Source organism: Nicotiana sylvestris, chromosome 1, assembly GCF_000393655.2.
Source record: "Nicotiana sylvestris chromosome 1, ASM39365v2, whole genome shotgun sequence".
In the NCBI taxonomy this organism is placed as follows: domain Eukaryota; kingdom Viridiplantae; phylum Streptophyta; class Magnoliopsida; order Solanales; family Solanaceae; genus Nicotiana; species Nicotiana sylvestris.
In genome coordinates this window covers 129,022,821-129,038,080 of record NC_091057.1, presented here as the reverse complement: position 1 = coordinate 129,038,080, position 15,260 = coordinate 129,022,821, and the positions used below count along the sequence as shown (strand labels likewise).

At 34.4% G+C, this 15,260-nt stretch overlaps 1 protein-coding gene across 1 annotated transcript; it reads right to left on the bottom strand.

The window, feature by feature from the left end:
• Nucleotides 1-2,762: 2,762 nt before the first annotated feature.
• Nucleotides 2,763-8,110, bottom strand: LOC104250167 (pectin acetylesterase 12-like). The gene is made up of 12 exons (XM_009806740.2): nucleotides 7,529-8,110; nucleotides 6,436-6,518; nucleotides 5,841-5,970; nucleotides 5,676-5,749; nucleotides 4,674-4,760; nucleotides 4,474-4,598; nucleotides 4,307-4,367; nucleotides 3,897-3,950; nucleotides 3,731-3,808; nucleotides 3,494-3,599; nucleotides 3,267-3,412; nucleotides 2,763-3,158 (listed from the first exon to the last, which is right to left on the bottom strand). The coding sequence occupies exons 1-12, from the start codon at nucleotides 7,728-7,730 to the stop codon at nucleotides 3,051-3,053; spliced, it is 1,254 nt and encodes a 417-aa protein (XP_009805042.1). The 5' UTR covers nucleotides 7,731-8,110; the 3' UTR covers nucleotides 2,763-3,050.
• Between the last annotated feature and the right edge of the window lie 7,150 nt (nucleotides 8,111-15,260).

Genomic DNA, 15,260 nt, shown 5'->3' with positions numbered 1-15,260 from the left:
AATCTTCGTAGAACAAAACATATAACTTGTGCTCAAAATATTTCTTTAATCCTAGTAAGATACAACTATATAAAGTATTTTCCAAGAAAATAATACAAAATATGAGATGTGTTATGGTATTATCCTAAAATATTCAACAATAAAAACAATAAAATTATGTAATATAAATATTTCTAATTAAAAAGACATAATAAAAATAAACATAATTTAAAAGTACTAAGTCGTGCTAAAATAAGTAGATTAATAAGGGAGTATTAATTACATGATTAAACGCTAAAGAAAAGATAAAAACAGGTTATGCATTTTTATCTGAATTATTGCAAAATGAAAAATAGATATTCAATACATTCTCGTTCGTAGTATTGAATTGAATGTCTTTTGTTAGCATTAGTATTGATTTGACTTTGGTTTGGCTTTTGTTAGCCTTATTTAATTTACTAATATTAATGGCTATAACAGTTATTGGAACATTAAAAAGTTCTAAGTCCAACCTTGAAATAATACCTTAAAAGATAAAATTACAAAAAAAATTAAGAAATCTTTATAAATTACATCACAATAAGTATATTTATATATTAAATATATCTATAATTTCTATATATGTAATGTCGGGTTGGTTTGGTTTCGATTTAATTTTCTTTAGTTAAAATCAAACCAAACCAATTATGGTCGGATTTTTTTTTCCAATACCAAACCAAATCAAACCAAACCATAGTCGGGTTTTTTTTCTCGGTTTGACTCAGATTAGCGGGTTGGTGCGATTTGTCGGTTTCCTTTATATACCCTAGAAAAAACAATTGTTTTAATTATTTGATGAAGCAAATGCAAACATTTTTTTCCCCACATGTTATAATAATCCCATAGAGATCCTAATGGAAGTCTTCTGAGTCGGAGAAGACTTTGCTAAAAATGATTCGACTTCATTTGGGGCCACAATATTAAAAAATTAAGTTTAATAGAAATTTGCTTGTCTCAGTATTCAATTCCAACATTACATAAGGGAAAAAAATGCTCTTCATATAAGAAGCAACAAAATAGATATAGACAAAGAAAGAAACTACTATATAGCCACATGCGAATTTAGGATTTCTAGGACATGAGAAAAAAAATATTTAGTAGGAATTGATTCCTCTCTTTTTTGGAAAAATAATTCAACATTCAACCGAGTGCACCATTTAATTTTTTTTGAGCATAGGACCAACAAATAATATTAAATTTATTCAAGGAAATACGAAATGAAAATCAAAGGCATCGCTCTTACTTTGGTTCTGCTTTTTCGTCTACGTTTCAGCTCAGCAATAACTAATTGAAATACTATGGTCCCTTACCGGCCAGCATTAAAATTTAACTTTTTCCTTGAGTATTTTATACGCATTGACGCATAAATAATGCACAAATTAAAATGCTTTATAGGGTCAAATTAAAGGGGGATAAGGAATTATAGTCCGACGAGTTTTAGCCAGTCTCTGACGGTCTGAATATTCACGTACGCTGAATTGCCAATATAAACTACCAATGCCTTCTACGTCATCAACAATTCTTTTCCTAAATGTTTTCTTGGTATTAAAATTTGGAATAAGGTATAGTCACAACTGGGGCAAGTACACATATAGCCGATTTTGGGACCACTATTTAAGCAATAAGCGCAGTGTAAACAAATTTGCTAGTTTAGCCACTTTGAAACCAAGTTTGCAAAGCGATCGATGTTGCAAAAATAGGCTTCTGAAATTTGGTTGCCAAGGGCCAGTCTAAGGTTTGCCCTGGGAGTGCCCCGTGTATGTAGTAAAAATAGCACGGGCTAGCCAGTTTTCGGATTAGTCATTTAAAAATAGCCAACGTTTGCAAAGTCATTGGAAATAGCCACTATTTTGTTGTAACACGGAAAGTTCCAGCATAATATACTGGAGATCTGCGCAACTGTGTATGAACTTCCAGCATATTATGGTGGAACTCCAACACGGGGAAAGTTCCTATATAATATACTGGAGATTGAAGCAGCAGTATATTCCAGTATAATATACTGGAACTCCAGTAATTCCAGTATATTATATTGGAGTATTTTGCCGGATTTTGAACAGTGTTTTTGTTCAGATTTAACTTTATATGAAAAGTGACTAAATTTCGATTACTTTTGAAACTGTGACTATTTTTAAATGATCACTTGTAAATTTGGCTATTTTTGAATTTATCCCTATGTAGTACTATCGAGCCCACAAAACACATCAAGGAGGAAGATTCGCAAAAGAAGGGAGGGAACGATTGCAGCTTGGAGAACGAAAAAACGACTGGATCAATGACGAACGTAAAATATTAAACTATTACATGAAATCGACTTCAACTCACGATGACTACAACATGTTGGAAATTGAAGAAATGCTAAAGAAGTCGACAGCTACATTTTTATGCCTTCTTTCTGTATTTCTCTTGTAGTATAATGTATGTCTCAAACTAAGTTGCAAATACACAAAAATGATTAGAGTTCAACTACAAATTTTTAAATTTTTACTTGTGATTTTCATCTGGAAATTTTTTATTATGTAATAAACTCTGAGGATCTTCTCACATTAGTCTATTCAATTTTTTGCTTATTTAATTATATATTTATTTAGAATAACCAACTCAACCCTTGAGATTCAGAAAACGAGGGCACATTACATGGTATGAACTAATAACTACCAGAAAAAAAAAAGGAATAACCACATGAATAGAAAATTGGTACTTCTAGTGAGATATGAATCGACAACATTGTTGGTCCAAGTAAATGAAGATATTAAACTAGTACTTCATTGGATTGATTTGTTTTACAATTCAATAAATTTTGGGTGGATACAGAAAATGATAAATAAAAATCTCCTGCTCTAACTGGCCCAAAAAGGACATAAGTGGAGCATTACTATACTAAATGCATTCGCGAATAAATGCTAGACATTATTTTCTACAACCAACTTTGTTACACTTGTGTAAATCTTAAGTTAATTGGAAGGGGTATTTCACTATCAAGATGATAACATATTTCTGCTGTTAGCAGAAAAAGAATTTGATTTTAAGGCTCATCTAAAGATCAGGTTGTGACATGTTCTATCGCATGGATATGCACAGTCTATTGCCTTCATACCTGATCGATCAAAGTACCAATCTCCAACTGCAAGTGCAATCGGCTGCATATTGTTCCAATATTCATGTTAGTACAAATGTACATACAAAATATACAGCATAACAGAAAAAAACTAAAAAGAAAGATGGATAAATGAAGCTCCTAGGCGTACCTTGTTATTAATCATGGGAGAATTATCGGAAAACCATGTATCTTGCCTCTCAGATTGGCAGTGGGCAAAGCATGAGTTTATAAACAAACCATTTTGTCTTGAAGCAGCGAATCGTTTAATTGTATTAAGCATATGAATCCTAAAACCTGTTCAATGTGTATTTAGCAACATGTGAGTTCCTGGTCTCAAACTATTGAAAAATGTTTAACTGCTAGAGCAGGGCTAACCTTGTAGAAAATGAATCTGAGAAGGAGAACATCTTTCATTATTGAGTGTACAATCGTGCCATATGCCATGAGGATCAGCTCCCCGAGGAGCCAAACTTTCCTGAAGCTGTAATACGTGCAATAGAGAGGATTTCCATCATTTTAAAGAGAGCAGACAACAATGGTAGTGTATCGAAATTAAACTTAAAATAATCTCCAAATAGAAGAAGAGCAACAAACATGAAGTTAAGAATCTACCTGCCAGGAATCATAGGCAGCATTCAGCAGGAAAAGTGGGGTCTTGATGTTGTTGATTAAATTCTCTGGAAAGAAGCACTGCAAATGGGAAAATACACAACTTTTATTATGAAAACAAGAAGCTCTTCAGATACTGGAAAAGAAAAAGTAATTGAAAGGGACTTACTGAGGTTGCATCAAGGTGGTTGGTGCACATTCTTGGTAGCGTCTTATGAAGACCCTGTTACAAAGCAGGAAAATTTCAGCTGAGCAACCCTTGAAGCAAAGGTATACAGCAATTCAGAAGAGACTTTCTATAACAGATTTTTTTATTTGATGAATCATTTAGGCGGTAAACATTTTTAGAGTGGGACAATGACAAGCTATCTTGCTGAAATTGCTTCGTGAGTCCCCAATTTCTCCAAGGTTGCATAGACAGGATTAGTGATAATGCATCTCCATTAATTTCATAAAAAAATTGATAACAATTTATCTACTGGGAAAACAAATGCTTCGGACGCTAACACCATTCAACAAAGCCTGCTAAAAGTTAACTTGAAGAAATTGACCAATATAGAATATGAGTTTGCTCATTACCTGTAACTTAACCACACCTCCAAAGAAATTTCTCAGGGAGCGCCCTCCAGATACATCAACTCTGTAAAAATGACCATTATATCATTTCGCTAAATTAACAAAAGAGTCGAAGCGTAGAAATTTTTTTAGTTCAAGAAGTATTTGAAGGGTACAAAGAATAGGATTACGCGTCCATAAATAATCCAGCATCACTCAGGCACTTCACTTTAGTACTATGTGGGAGCAAATTGCGGAAGTCATCACAATGCATTATTGAAGCTAGACCACCAGCAGAACATCCAGAGAGAAGAGCCTAAAAAACAAATTCAGATATCACAATATGAACGACTAAAGCAAATGAGATGAGAGGCCAACATTGTGATTGTACCTGCTTGGCATATCGCATTCCTTTTGACATTAACTCGTTCATTGCAGCCTCATAAATGCGCTTGCCTCTAAATTGCAATTGTGCAGCCTGGGGAAGATGTCAAAAAATTAAACACAACTATTGCAGACGACCAAATAACCAACAATCTCTTCCTCGAAACTATATAATGCACTATATGCAGTCATATCTCCTAATAACTTCATAGGAAAATGCCTCACTCTATCTCAGTTTTAAATTCGTAATATATGGAGGCAACAAACTGCTGATGATTAACCTACTGAGGTCATTTATATTGAAATCATGTTATTTAGTTAAAACAAAAATATATTAATTGTGAGATTCCAGCAAAGGGGACACCTCGCTGCAGAGGACCAGGATCGAGCGGATGTTTATTTCATTAGCCTCTAGTCAAATTCTTCTTAAGCATTGCACTAGTCAGATAACAGCAAGAGCTACAAAGCGGCTGTAATCAAATTTGAACAGGAATTTCTAGCTTAAGCTTATTTTCATCCTTCAAACAGGACCTATAAATGGTCCCAAAAATTTTCACTATTATGATGTAAAGCCTATCTACAAGCAGAACCGTAGAAGCGTGTACTATCTTGACAAAAGGTTTCTACTCTTTAACTATCTCAGCAGAAACATGTAGTATGGGAAAAGCACCATAGAAATGCCAAAAAGTTGAAGGACACTCATCTGTGTTATAATCATACTAACATTGAGCTAAAAGAAAAAGAAAGAAAAAAAGAGCCAAAAGACCACTATCTTCTTTTCTCCAAAAAGAAGAGTATTACTTTTGTAAGTGTTAGGCGAAGGAATAAGAATACCAGAAGCAAAAAGATAAAGTGAAAAAGGCAATGTCCAAAAGAGCACAACAGTCTGGAGTCATCATGGTGGTTGCAAATTGAAAAAGTAACATATTTCAGCACTTACTATTTTCTTTTCCATTCAATTACTTTTTCAGACAAACAGTAGAAGGAAGGGGAGTAAGATCTTACAAACCTTATTTTGGCTATCTCCTGTAAAGGAGGCGCCATCACAGTAGCGAACTTTTACTCTATTCCAGTTATAAAAATCTGCTCATTAAAAAAACACATCAGTAAGAAATCTCCGCAACATGCTCAATCTCATAGAAAAGACAGTGGGCATATCAGTAACTAAACGGACCTGGATTTTCTTCGGCCTTGTTACTCAAAATCCCAGTAAACGGAATCTGTTTTTCCATGTAATTCGATGATCCCCGTCTTGTCTTTTTGCGATAAACGCAACTTCTAATATTGTTACACCATCCTCCACCCTGCCACAAGAAGTCACTGAGCTTAGAATCTGTAGCAATAATAGAAAAAGCAAAGCTGGAATATATTTTTTTCAAAAGTGTCACACCTACAGTTCCATTCCCCACACACTAGAAAAGTATACCAGAGAGGAAAGAAGTCAAATTCTGTAACCATGTTAAAAGGCTGGCAATAAGTACCTAACATCAACATCAGAAACAACTTGTCTCCAACATCTATTTAAACAACAGAAGCACTAAGTTACTGACAAGCACAAAGGAACATAAACAAAATTGGGGAAAAAATAGTAACAAACATCAGAAGAAACTGAAACTCAATACCAGTAAAACTGGTTAATTAATAAAGACAGCAGAAAAGACAACATAGACATGCAATTCAAAAAGTTGACTACTGAGACAATTAAAATAGCATTAAAAGATGAGTGTTAAAACTGTGTAATGTAATCAATGAAGCAGTTATTAGCACACCTCCAATTGAACGAGCCAACTGTTTGCCCCAGAACCATAACCTCGATGGATGTGGTAACCTGGCAGTGTTCCATCCAAACACACTGTAGAAAAGGTAAAAAGATGAAAGTCAAAAAACAGCACAATCACTTTTCCAGAAAAATCTTACGCAAGAACTTATTAAGGCCCACTAATAATTAAAGCTGAGCTAAGCTAATTAGCCACAAAAAGAAAGTTCAGCAAATCTCTTCATCAACCACTTGGCCTTTTCATATTCACACAGATAATAGAGAGTAAGACTAAACTTGCCAAGTTGTTGACAAGGGTCAATTTAACTAATTTTGTAAGTTAAATCAGACTAGATTAGTATATTATTTTATTCACATATTCAGAAGCTACACAATATTATTTTATTCACATATTCAGAAGCTACACAATAGTAATACTAGTACATATATCAGAATGGTGAAAAAAAATATGTTAGGATGCTGACCTGTTCACCTAATTTCAATCGTAAGAAGCAAAAAGCGGGCTCGTTCGGTACGAGGGATGAGTGATAATTAATCCCGAGACCACGTTTGATTGGGATAAAATCGCGGTATCACTAATCTCGATAATAGTTATCTTGGGATTATAGTATTATTTTTAGCCATATGAGAAAGTGGAATAATAATTCCGAAATAACTAATCCAAAAATAATTAATATTGAGATAAGTCGTGTCTAACTAGGCCCTAAGTGATACAGGGATTAGAAAAAAAAAGGAACCTCCAGTAATAAATTTAAAAAAAATAAATAAATAAAACAGCTGGCGGAGATGTCAAATCACCCCTTATAGAAAACTGCAGAAGCTGAGATAGTAATCGATAAATTAGAATATGAAGAATCACTGAAAGAAAATCTAAGGCAAGATCTCTACTGGATTATTGCAAAATAATCAAATGAAAACTAAGATGCAATCGTTTGAGTCAAAAGGAAAGAAACTGAAGTAGAAAAACAATTAAAACAAACCCAAATCAAATAGGAGTAAACAACTTTTCCAGAACAAATGAAAATAATATTGAACTGGCATTATTAGAAATTCATGTGTAGAAGAATGTGATATGGTAAGCTAACCAGCTCCTCTAGCACCAGCACCATGAATGAGTGTAAGACCAACCATAAGAGGAGTTGGACCACCAGCTGCAGCAGCTTCATATACACTCTCCAAGAATACCCCTTCGGTTTTATTGAAAAAGAATTCTTCAAATTCATAAGAATCTACTAATTTGCTAAGCACAAAAATAACACCCAAAAACCACATGAAAACCTTCGCCATGGCTCTCACTTTCAAGCTCTCTCTGCTGTCACCAAACAAATCTTGGGGACGAGAGAGAGCAAGAAAGAATTAAAGAATGGGACTAACTAAAAGTGATGGAGTATTGAAAATGTATATGTTTTGTTTTTATAATTGGAGGTAATCGTTTAGCTTTATGTGATTTAACGCGGAAAACAGGCAACAAATGTAAACATTTGTCTCTCGGACAGAGATTTTCTGAATCTTGGTATAAAAACACTGATGTTTTGGAGGATTTGGGGGGGGGGGAGGGGAGGGGTTGCGTAAGAGGGAGGAGGGTTAAATTCAAAAATTAAATATCTACGTAAATGCTATAGGGAATGAAGTGAAGAGGGAAGAATTGAAACTTCCAAGTGTATTCTTGCCCGCAATTTAAAGAATTCCCTTTTTTTATACATAGAGAATGTACTATATTCAAACTTTATAATTATTGCATGCATTAAATATTTTAATACTCCATTAAAGTGGTAATTAATTTTATAAAATGCAAAGGTTAATTTTGATACCAAAAGTACTAAAGACGCACACGCATAGAATCTTAACAAAAGTATGGCAAATACTAGAATGACAGCAATTTGATGGTGAAAAGGGTACTACTATATGAGTTTGAATATGGTATGACGCTTTGCATGTTGAGATGGGGAAAACCGTGGGGTAAAAAATTGTCCTAATTTGATGTTTAATTAGTGTGAATGTAACATTTCTCCAACAAAATCATGTATTAAGCAGTGGTAGAACGAAAATTTCTAACAAGGGATTAAACAATGTAAAAATATCAAAATTCAGTATTTTTGAATCACCTTTGACACTATACTAGTAGCTTTCTTATAATCTCAAGGGCATCCACAAATACACACAGTAAAAAATTTATCAATTAAGAATTGCAGTAAGGAATCAATTAAAATAAATTATGTACTAATGAAATGTAATTTTATATGATAACGCTTATGATCCTTATTTAATTAGTGCGTACTTATAAGAGTTAGTATTACTTATTAGTAGCACAGCAAAAGTTGTTAGGAGGAAAATTCCACAAACCAAAATAAATGAGAGTATGGATTTTGGTTAAAATTAAATACGTGGAAATAAAAGATAAATTAACTAACGAGAATAAAAACACTTACACTTCCTGAAAGGGTGAGAATGTTAGATATGCCGCTATCAAATCTTAGTGCGTGAATAACTAATTAATTAACAATTTATAATATCTATGTGGATAGTATTAAATAAATTTGGCAATGCTAGGCACATATTCATCAGGTAATTTTTAATGTTCACTTGCAACTTAGAAAGGTTTATTCAAATCATTCCTTACAAATAATGGCGGCCAGTTTATACCAGTAATTAGTTCAAATTATCTCGTAGAATATAATCAAATTACAAGATCTGTAATCTTAAAAGTGAATTGAAAACTGTAATCAACTACTAAAAAGAAGTACCCATATTAACCATTCATATTATATTTCAATCCTACTGTGAAAATAAAAATTAATCACCTAAAGTTTATAATCCAAACACGCCCTAAGCAGTAAACAGAAACTAAAAAGCGCGTGACATCCACTCTGTTAGTTGAAGACAGCTATTGGGGGCAGTCTCGATGCATTTCTGCGGAAAGCTATGGTACGTTGGATCCTTCTGATAGACGGTCTGATCGAATCATGGCCGTTGAATTAATTGATATTTTAAAGCACTGGTCCCATATGAGGGGGTTTGTCTGTTCTAATTATAAGTCGAATGTGCGGTGATCGTGTTCTAAAAGGAGAGCGGTGATCGCGCCAAATCCATAGGTTTTCAATTTTCTCTTTTTTGTTTTAATAAGTTGTTTTCCTTTTTCTTTTTCCTTTTATGGTGGGAATTGAAAAATGAGAATATTTTCCTCAAGGTTAAGACTTAAGTGCATGGTATGCGTCAGAGGTCAAAGCAGGTATTAGTCAATATCATGATCATTGTCACGGGTAAAAAAATGTAAGTAATATTATACTACTTCCAATGAACTATACCACACAACAAGAAATATAAATTTATACAGTCTCAAAATTCTATGGCAAACTGCATTTAATGTGGATTCTTAATCTCGAATGATATAATTTCAGACTGAACCAGCTAACCCTATGAATATGATTATGTTAACTCGTATTTCTTCTTTCCGCTAAAACTGCATTTAGGTAACAAATTGAAGTTAAATATGCAAAACTCAAATAGATAATTAAAAAGTTAGAAGAACGTATCGTAGTAACTGAAGTTACATTTTTCTCTAATTTTTCTATCTTTTTTTGTCCTTTTTGGTAAATGAAAATCTCAAAAGACACAGAATCGGTTACTTAAATTTGTCAATTGCTTTAAGAACAAAGAGAGATCCAAAAAAAAAAAAAAAGATAAAGTGGTAAAAATAGATTTACGAAAAGACAATGCAAAAGGGGACAATATGGTCATAAGAGAGATGCTTATTAAGTAGAGGTGATATAATCAAGGTTGGATTTATAGTTGAACTATGAAACCGGACCTATCACTTCAAAACAAATCTCACATAATTTCAAAACAAACTACAGCTTGCAAAGTCATGTTACATCATTCCTCAAATTTACGTGCAAAAATGGTATATATATTCATGTCACTTTCATATTCTGTTAACTCAAGTTGCAGAAAACTTTTGAACTATGTTTCAATTAGGGTTGTAAACCAAACCAATTATTCACTAGTCGATAGACTTCAGTAATATTCAAAATAGTAAAAGAGGGGTCGGGATCATTTGATGTCCCGATCAAATCAATTTTAAATTCAAGAAAATAATCGAGTCTTCATCTTTTCGAGCTTGACTCTAATAAGTAATTGGTGTATTAATTCATTTTAACCTTATACAGTCAATCTCTTTATACTACTAGAATTCCCGAAAAAAACGACCAAAAAAAAGCGACCAAAGTTGGTCTGTCACAAAAAGCGATCAAAGTTGGTCGCTACATTAGCGAAAATAATAAAATAAATATTTGAAATACATTAACGACCAAGGTTGGTCGCTACTTGGTCGCTAATTTCGTCAAAATGTTGACCGGACTGGTCAGACTTGCTTGGTCAAAGGTAAACTGAGATTAGCGACTAAAGATAGTCGCTAAAATGGGACCCACCTATAAAATTTTAATAATTATATTATTATTTTTAAAAAATTATAAAATATAAATATAAATATATATATATATATATATAATTTAAAATTAGCGACCAACGTTGGTCGCAAAATAAAGGATAAGAAGTTAGCGACCAACTTTGGTCGATATGGGACCCAATTATAAAATTTTAATAATTATATATTTATATAAAAATTATAAAATATAAATAAATATAATTCAAAGTTAGCGATCAAAGTTGGTCGTTAAAAGAAATGGAGACCAACTTTGGTCACTAATCTGGGATTCAGTTCTAACGTTTACCAATTATATTATTATTTTAAATATTATATAAAATATAAATAAATCTGATTTAAATTTAGCGACCAACTTTGGTCGCTAGTATAAATTTATGTATAATTAGCGACCAAAGTTGGTCTCTTTTCAGGTCAATAATGGTCAAAATTAAAAACAACTTTTGTATTTACTATGTAAATAATATAAATGTAAGCCGTTAATACTTTTGTAATACAAGGGATGAATAGACTAAAATATACTCTAACATGCTATATAAGCAGTTAAGCAATACTACGAAGCGTGCGGGTGTGCATATATATATATATATATATATATATATATATATACTTACACTATACTATGTACTAAGTATCAGTGCATTAGCTTATACTATATCGAATATAGCTTATATATATATATATATATATATATATATATATATATATATACTTACACTATACTATGTACTAAGTATCAGTGCATTAGCTTATATATATCGAATATAGCTTATATATATATATATATATATATATATATATATATATATATATATATACTTACATTATACTACGTACTAAGTATTAGTGCGCCTTCCTTGTTCCGCGCTTTCGAGGCCTTGAAAACCTCGCTTTTAGTTGCCTCGATTGGCGTGCGCAGTTCGGGTGCGTAGCCGAAAAGTTTTTATGTTAGAATATGTGAATTATGTGAAACATTTGATGAATTTTGGTATTAATATGCATAATGTTGACTTCGGTCAACATTTTGGGTAAAAAGACCCGGACCTGGGATTCGACGATCCCGGAGGGTCCGTAAAAAAATATGGGACTTGGGCATGTGCCCGGAATCAAATTCTGAGGTCCCAAGCCCGAGAAATGAATTTTTGAAAGAAATTGTTTTTCTGAAATTTGATATGAAAATTTGAAATGAAAAAGGGGTTAGAAAATATAGGTATCGGGCTCGTATTTTGGTTCCGACGCCCGGTACAAGTCTTAAATATGTGTTAAGCACTATCTGTAAAGTTTGGCTAAAAACGGACGTCATATGACGTGTTTCGGACTAAAAATGGAGAATTTGAGTTATGAAAGTTGAAGAAAGAAAATCATGTGTTTGAGGCTTGATCCTATGTATATGATGTTATTTTGGCGATTTGATCGCACGAGTAAGTCCGTAAGATATTTTTAAGGTTGTGTGCATGTTTGGTTTGGAGCCCCGAGGGCTCGGGTGAGTTTTGAATGGGGCCCGGGAGGTCTTGGACTTAAGAAAATGCAGGTTCAGGTGTTGCAGACACCAGCGCGGCCGCGGTCATTTCCGCGCGGTCCGCGCTCATTTCCGCGCGGCCGCGCTGGAGCCGCGCGACCGCAATGCATTTCTATGCGGTCCGCGTGGCTGGGTCTGAGGGCTAGGGTTTCAGGTTAACCAGTACGGCCGCGCACCAAAACAGTGCGGTCCGCGCTGGAAGGGTTCAGAGATGCCCCAATTTTTCTCCCACTCGGTGCGGCCGCAACACATTTTTGTGCGGTCCACGTCAGGTCCTCAGAAAGGTATACAAGTTCGGAAAATCTCAGTCATTTTTCACTTTTCAAAAACCCAAAACCTAAGAGGCGATTTTCCAAACAACTTTTCTTCTCCAAAACGATTGGTAAGTGATTTCTAACTTAATTTCTTTATTCCTTAACATCTTTTAACATAATTTCAACTTCAAATCAAAGATTTTCATGGGGAAAATTGGGTGTTTTGGGTAGAACCTAGGTTTTCTACAAATTGAGAAGTTGGACCTCAATTTGGGGTCCGATTTAAAAACAAATCATATATTTGGATTCATGGGGGAATGGGTAACCGGGTTTTGGTCTGAACCTCGAGTTTCGACCACGTGGGTCTGGGGGTGTTTTTGACCATTTTGGAAAAAACCTTGTAAAATTTATTTTCATGCATGGGGAGTGATTCATTTAGTAATTATTAATGTGATTAAGTAACTTATGACTAGATTCGAGCGGATTGGTGGTGGAATCAAGAGGTAAAGCTATACTAGAAGCGTGAGTTGAGTTTGGAGCATTCGAGGTAAGTGTTTGTTCTAACTTTGGCTTGAGGGAATAGGATTAGGATGATATTTGCTACTTGCTAATGTGGAGTACGGTGTATAGGCATGGTGACGGTTATCTATGCACCGGAGTCTAGCATGACCGTGAGTCTTGATTGCTTTTAATTCGAATAATGTGACACAAGCTCCTTGTTTATTTGATAAGTTTCATATAATGTGAACGGTTGAGGAAGAATGATTTAAAAGGAGAATGTGTTGTGAATACTCCCTTGCCGGGATGTGTAGACTGATATATATATTCTCCCTTGTCGGGATATTTTGGGCTGTTAGTTGTACCCTTGCCGGGTTAAAGGTATTGAGTTGTTATTCTCCCCTGAAGGGGTCTACTATATGAAGTCAGATATTACGATCTATATTATGGGATCGTGTGGCACGCCGTCCACTTATATATGACATTATGGGATCGTGTGGCACGCCGTCCACTTATATACGATATTATGGGATCGTGTGGCACGCCGTCCACTTATATATGATATTATGGGATCGTGTGGCATGTCGTCCACTTATATATGATATTATGGGATCGTGTGGCACACCGTCCACTTATATATGATATTATGGGATCGTGTGGCACGCCGTTCACTTATATATGATATTATGGGATCGTGTGGCATGCCGTCTACTTATATATGATATTATGGGATCGTGTGGCACGTCGTCCACTATATATATATATATATATATATATATATATATATATATATATATATATATATATATATATATATATATATATCATGGAAACCGGAGTTTCTTCTGTTTATTTCCGATATTTCATTTTTATCTGTTACTCCCCGATAGCATGTCCCCTCCCAGTTTTACTTTGTATTATCTTGTTATTGTTTTCTTGCACTTGTTGTATATATATCTGTACAGGTTAATTGTGGTAGGTACTGTCTAGCCTCGTCACTACTTCGCCGGGGTTAGGCCAGGCACTTACCAGCACATGGGGTCGGTTGTGCTGATGCTACACTCTGTGCATTTTTGGTGCACAGATCAGGGAGCAGCTTACGGACCGCAGCAGTAGGACTTCTGGGAGCTATCTTCAGTCCAGGGACTCTCGAGGTAGCCTAGCTGGCGTTCGCAGGCCGAAGTCCCTTTCCATGTTTTTTGTTTGTTTATCTTGTATCAGACAAACATGATGTATTTTCCCTTCAGACATTGATTGTAGTATTCTGTAGTAGTCCGTGAGCTAGTGACACCAGACTCTGGGTAGCATTTTGGTTCAAACTTCCGCACTTTTGGTTTTCAGTTGCTTTAGATTTAAAGTCTTCCGCTTAGATTTTGTCTCGTTTATTATATTGTTTGAAAGAAAGCAGGAAAGGTGTTTTAAATATTTGGCTTGCCTAGCTCTGATAGTAAGCGTCATCACGACACCCGATGGTGGGAAATCCGGGTCGTGACAACTATATCGAATATAGCTTATATATATAATATAAATACTTACACTATATTATGTACTAAGTATCAGTGCATTAGCTTATATATATCGAATATAGCTTATATATATATAATATATATACTTACACTATACTATGTACTAAGTATTAGTGCATTAGCTTATATATATTCGATATGTATATAGTAGAAATTTAGGATTTTAATTCAATTTAAGCTATATATAGCTTATTTTAAATTGTAATTTTTTTAGAATTAGCGACCAAGGTTGGTCGCTATTCTGGTCAAACGGTCAGAAAATTGCGACCAACTTTGGTCGCTATTTTGGTCTAAATAGTCAATACTTATTTTGTTACCAAAATAGTTGGTCGCTATTTGTAAAACAGGTCTCCAAAACCGGGTTTCCTCTCCCATTCTTTAAAAAAAATTCCCAAAATCTCTCTTTTTTCTCTCACACTCAAACCCCCCCCCCCTCCGACTCCCAGCAGCAGCAGCGCCACCCCTCTCCGACTCCCAGCAGCAGCGGTGCCACCCACCCTCCGGCGACCTCCATTCCCAAGGTAGGTTTCTCTCTCCTTTTTTTTTTTGAAATACACTGATTTTGTTTAATTTCTCCAT

Coding starts and splice junctions, on each gene's coding strand:
- LOC104250167 (XM_009806740.2), bottom strand. CDS start 7,730: ATGGCGAAGGTTTTCATGTGGTTTTTGGGTGTTATTTTTGTGCTTAGC. Junction 6,519..7,528: donor TGCTGGTGCTAGAGGAGCTG/GTTAGCTTACCA, acceptor CCTTTTCTACAG/TGTGTTTGGATGGAACACTG. Junction 3,951..4,306: donor GAGGTGTGGTTAAGTTACAG/GTAATGAGCAAA, acceptor GCTTTGTAACAG/GGTCTTCATAAGACGCTACC.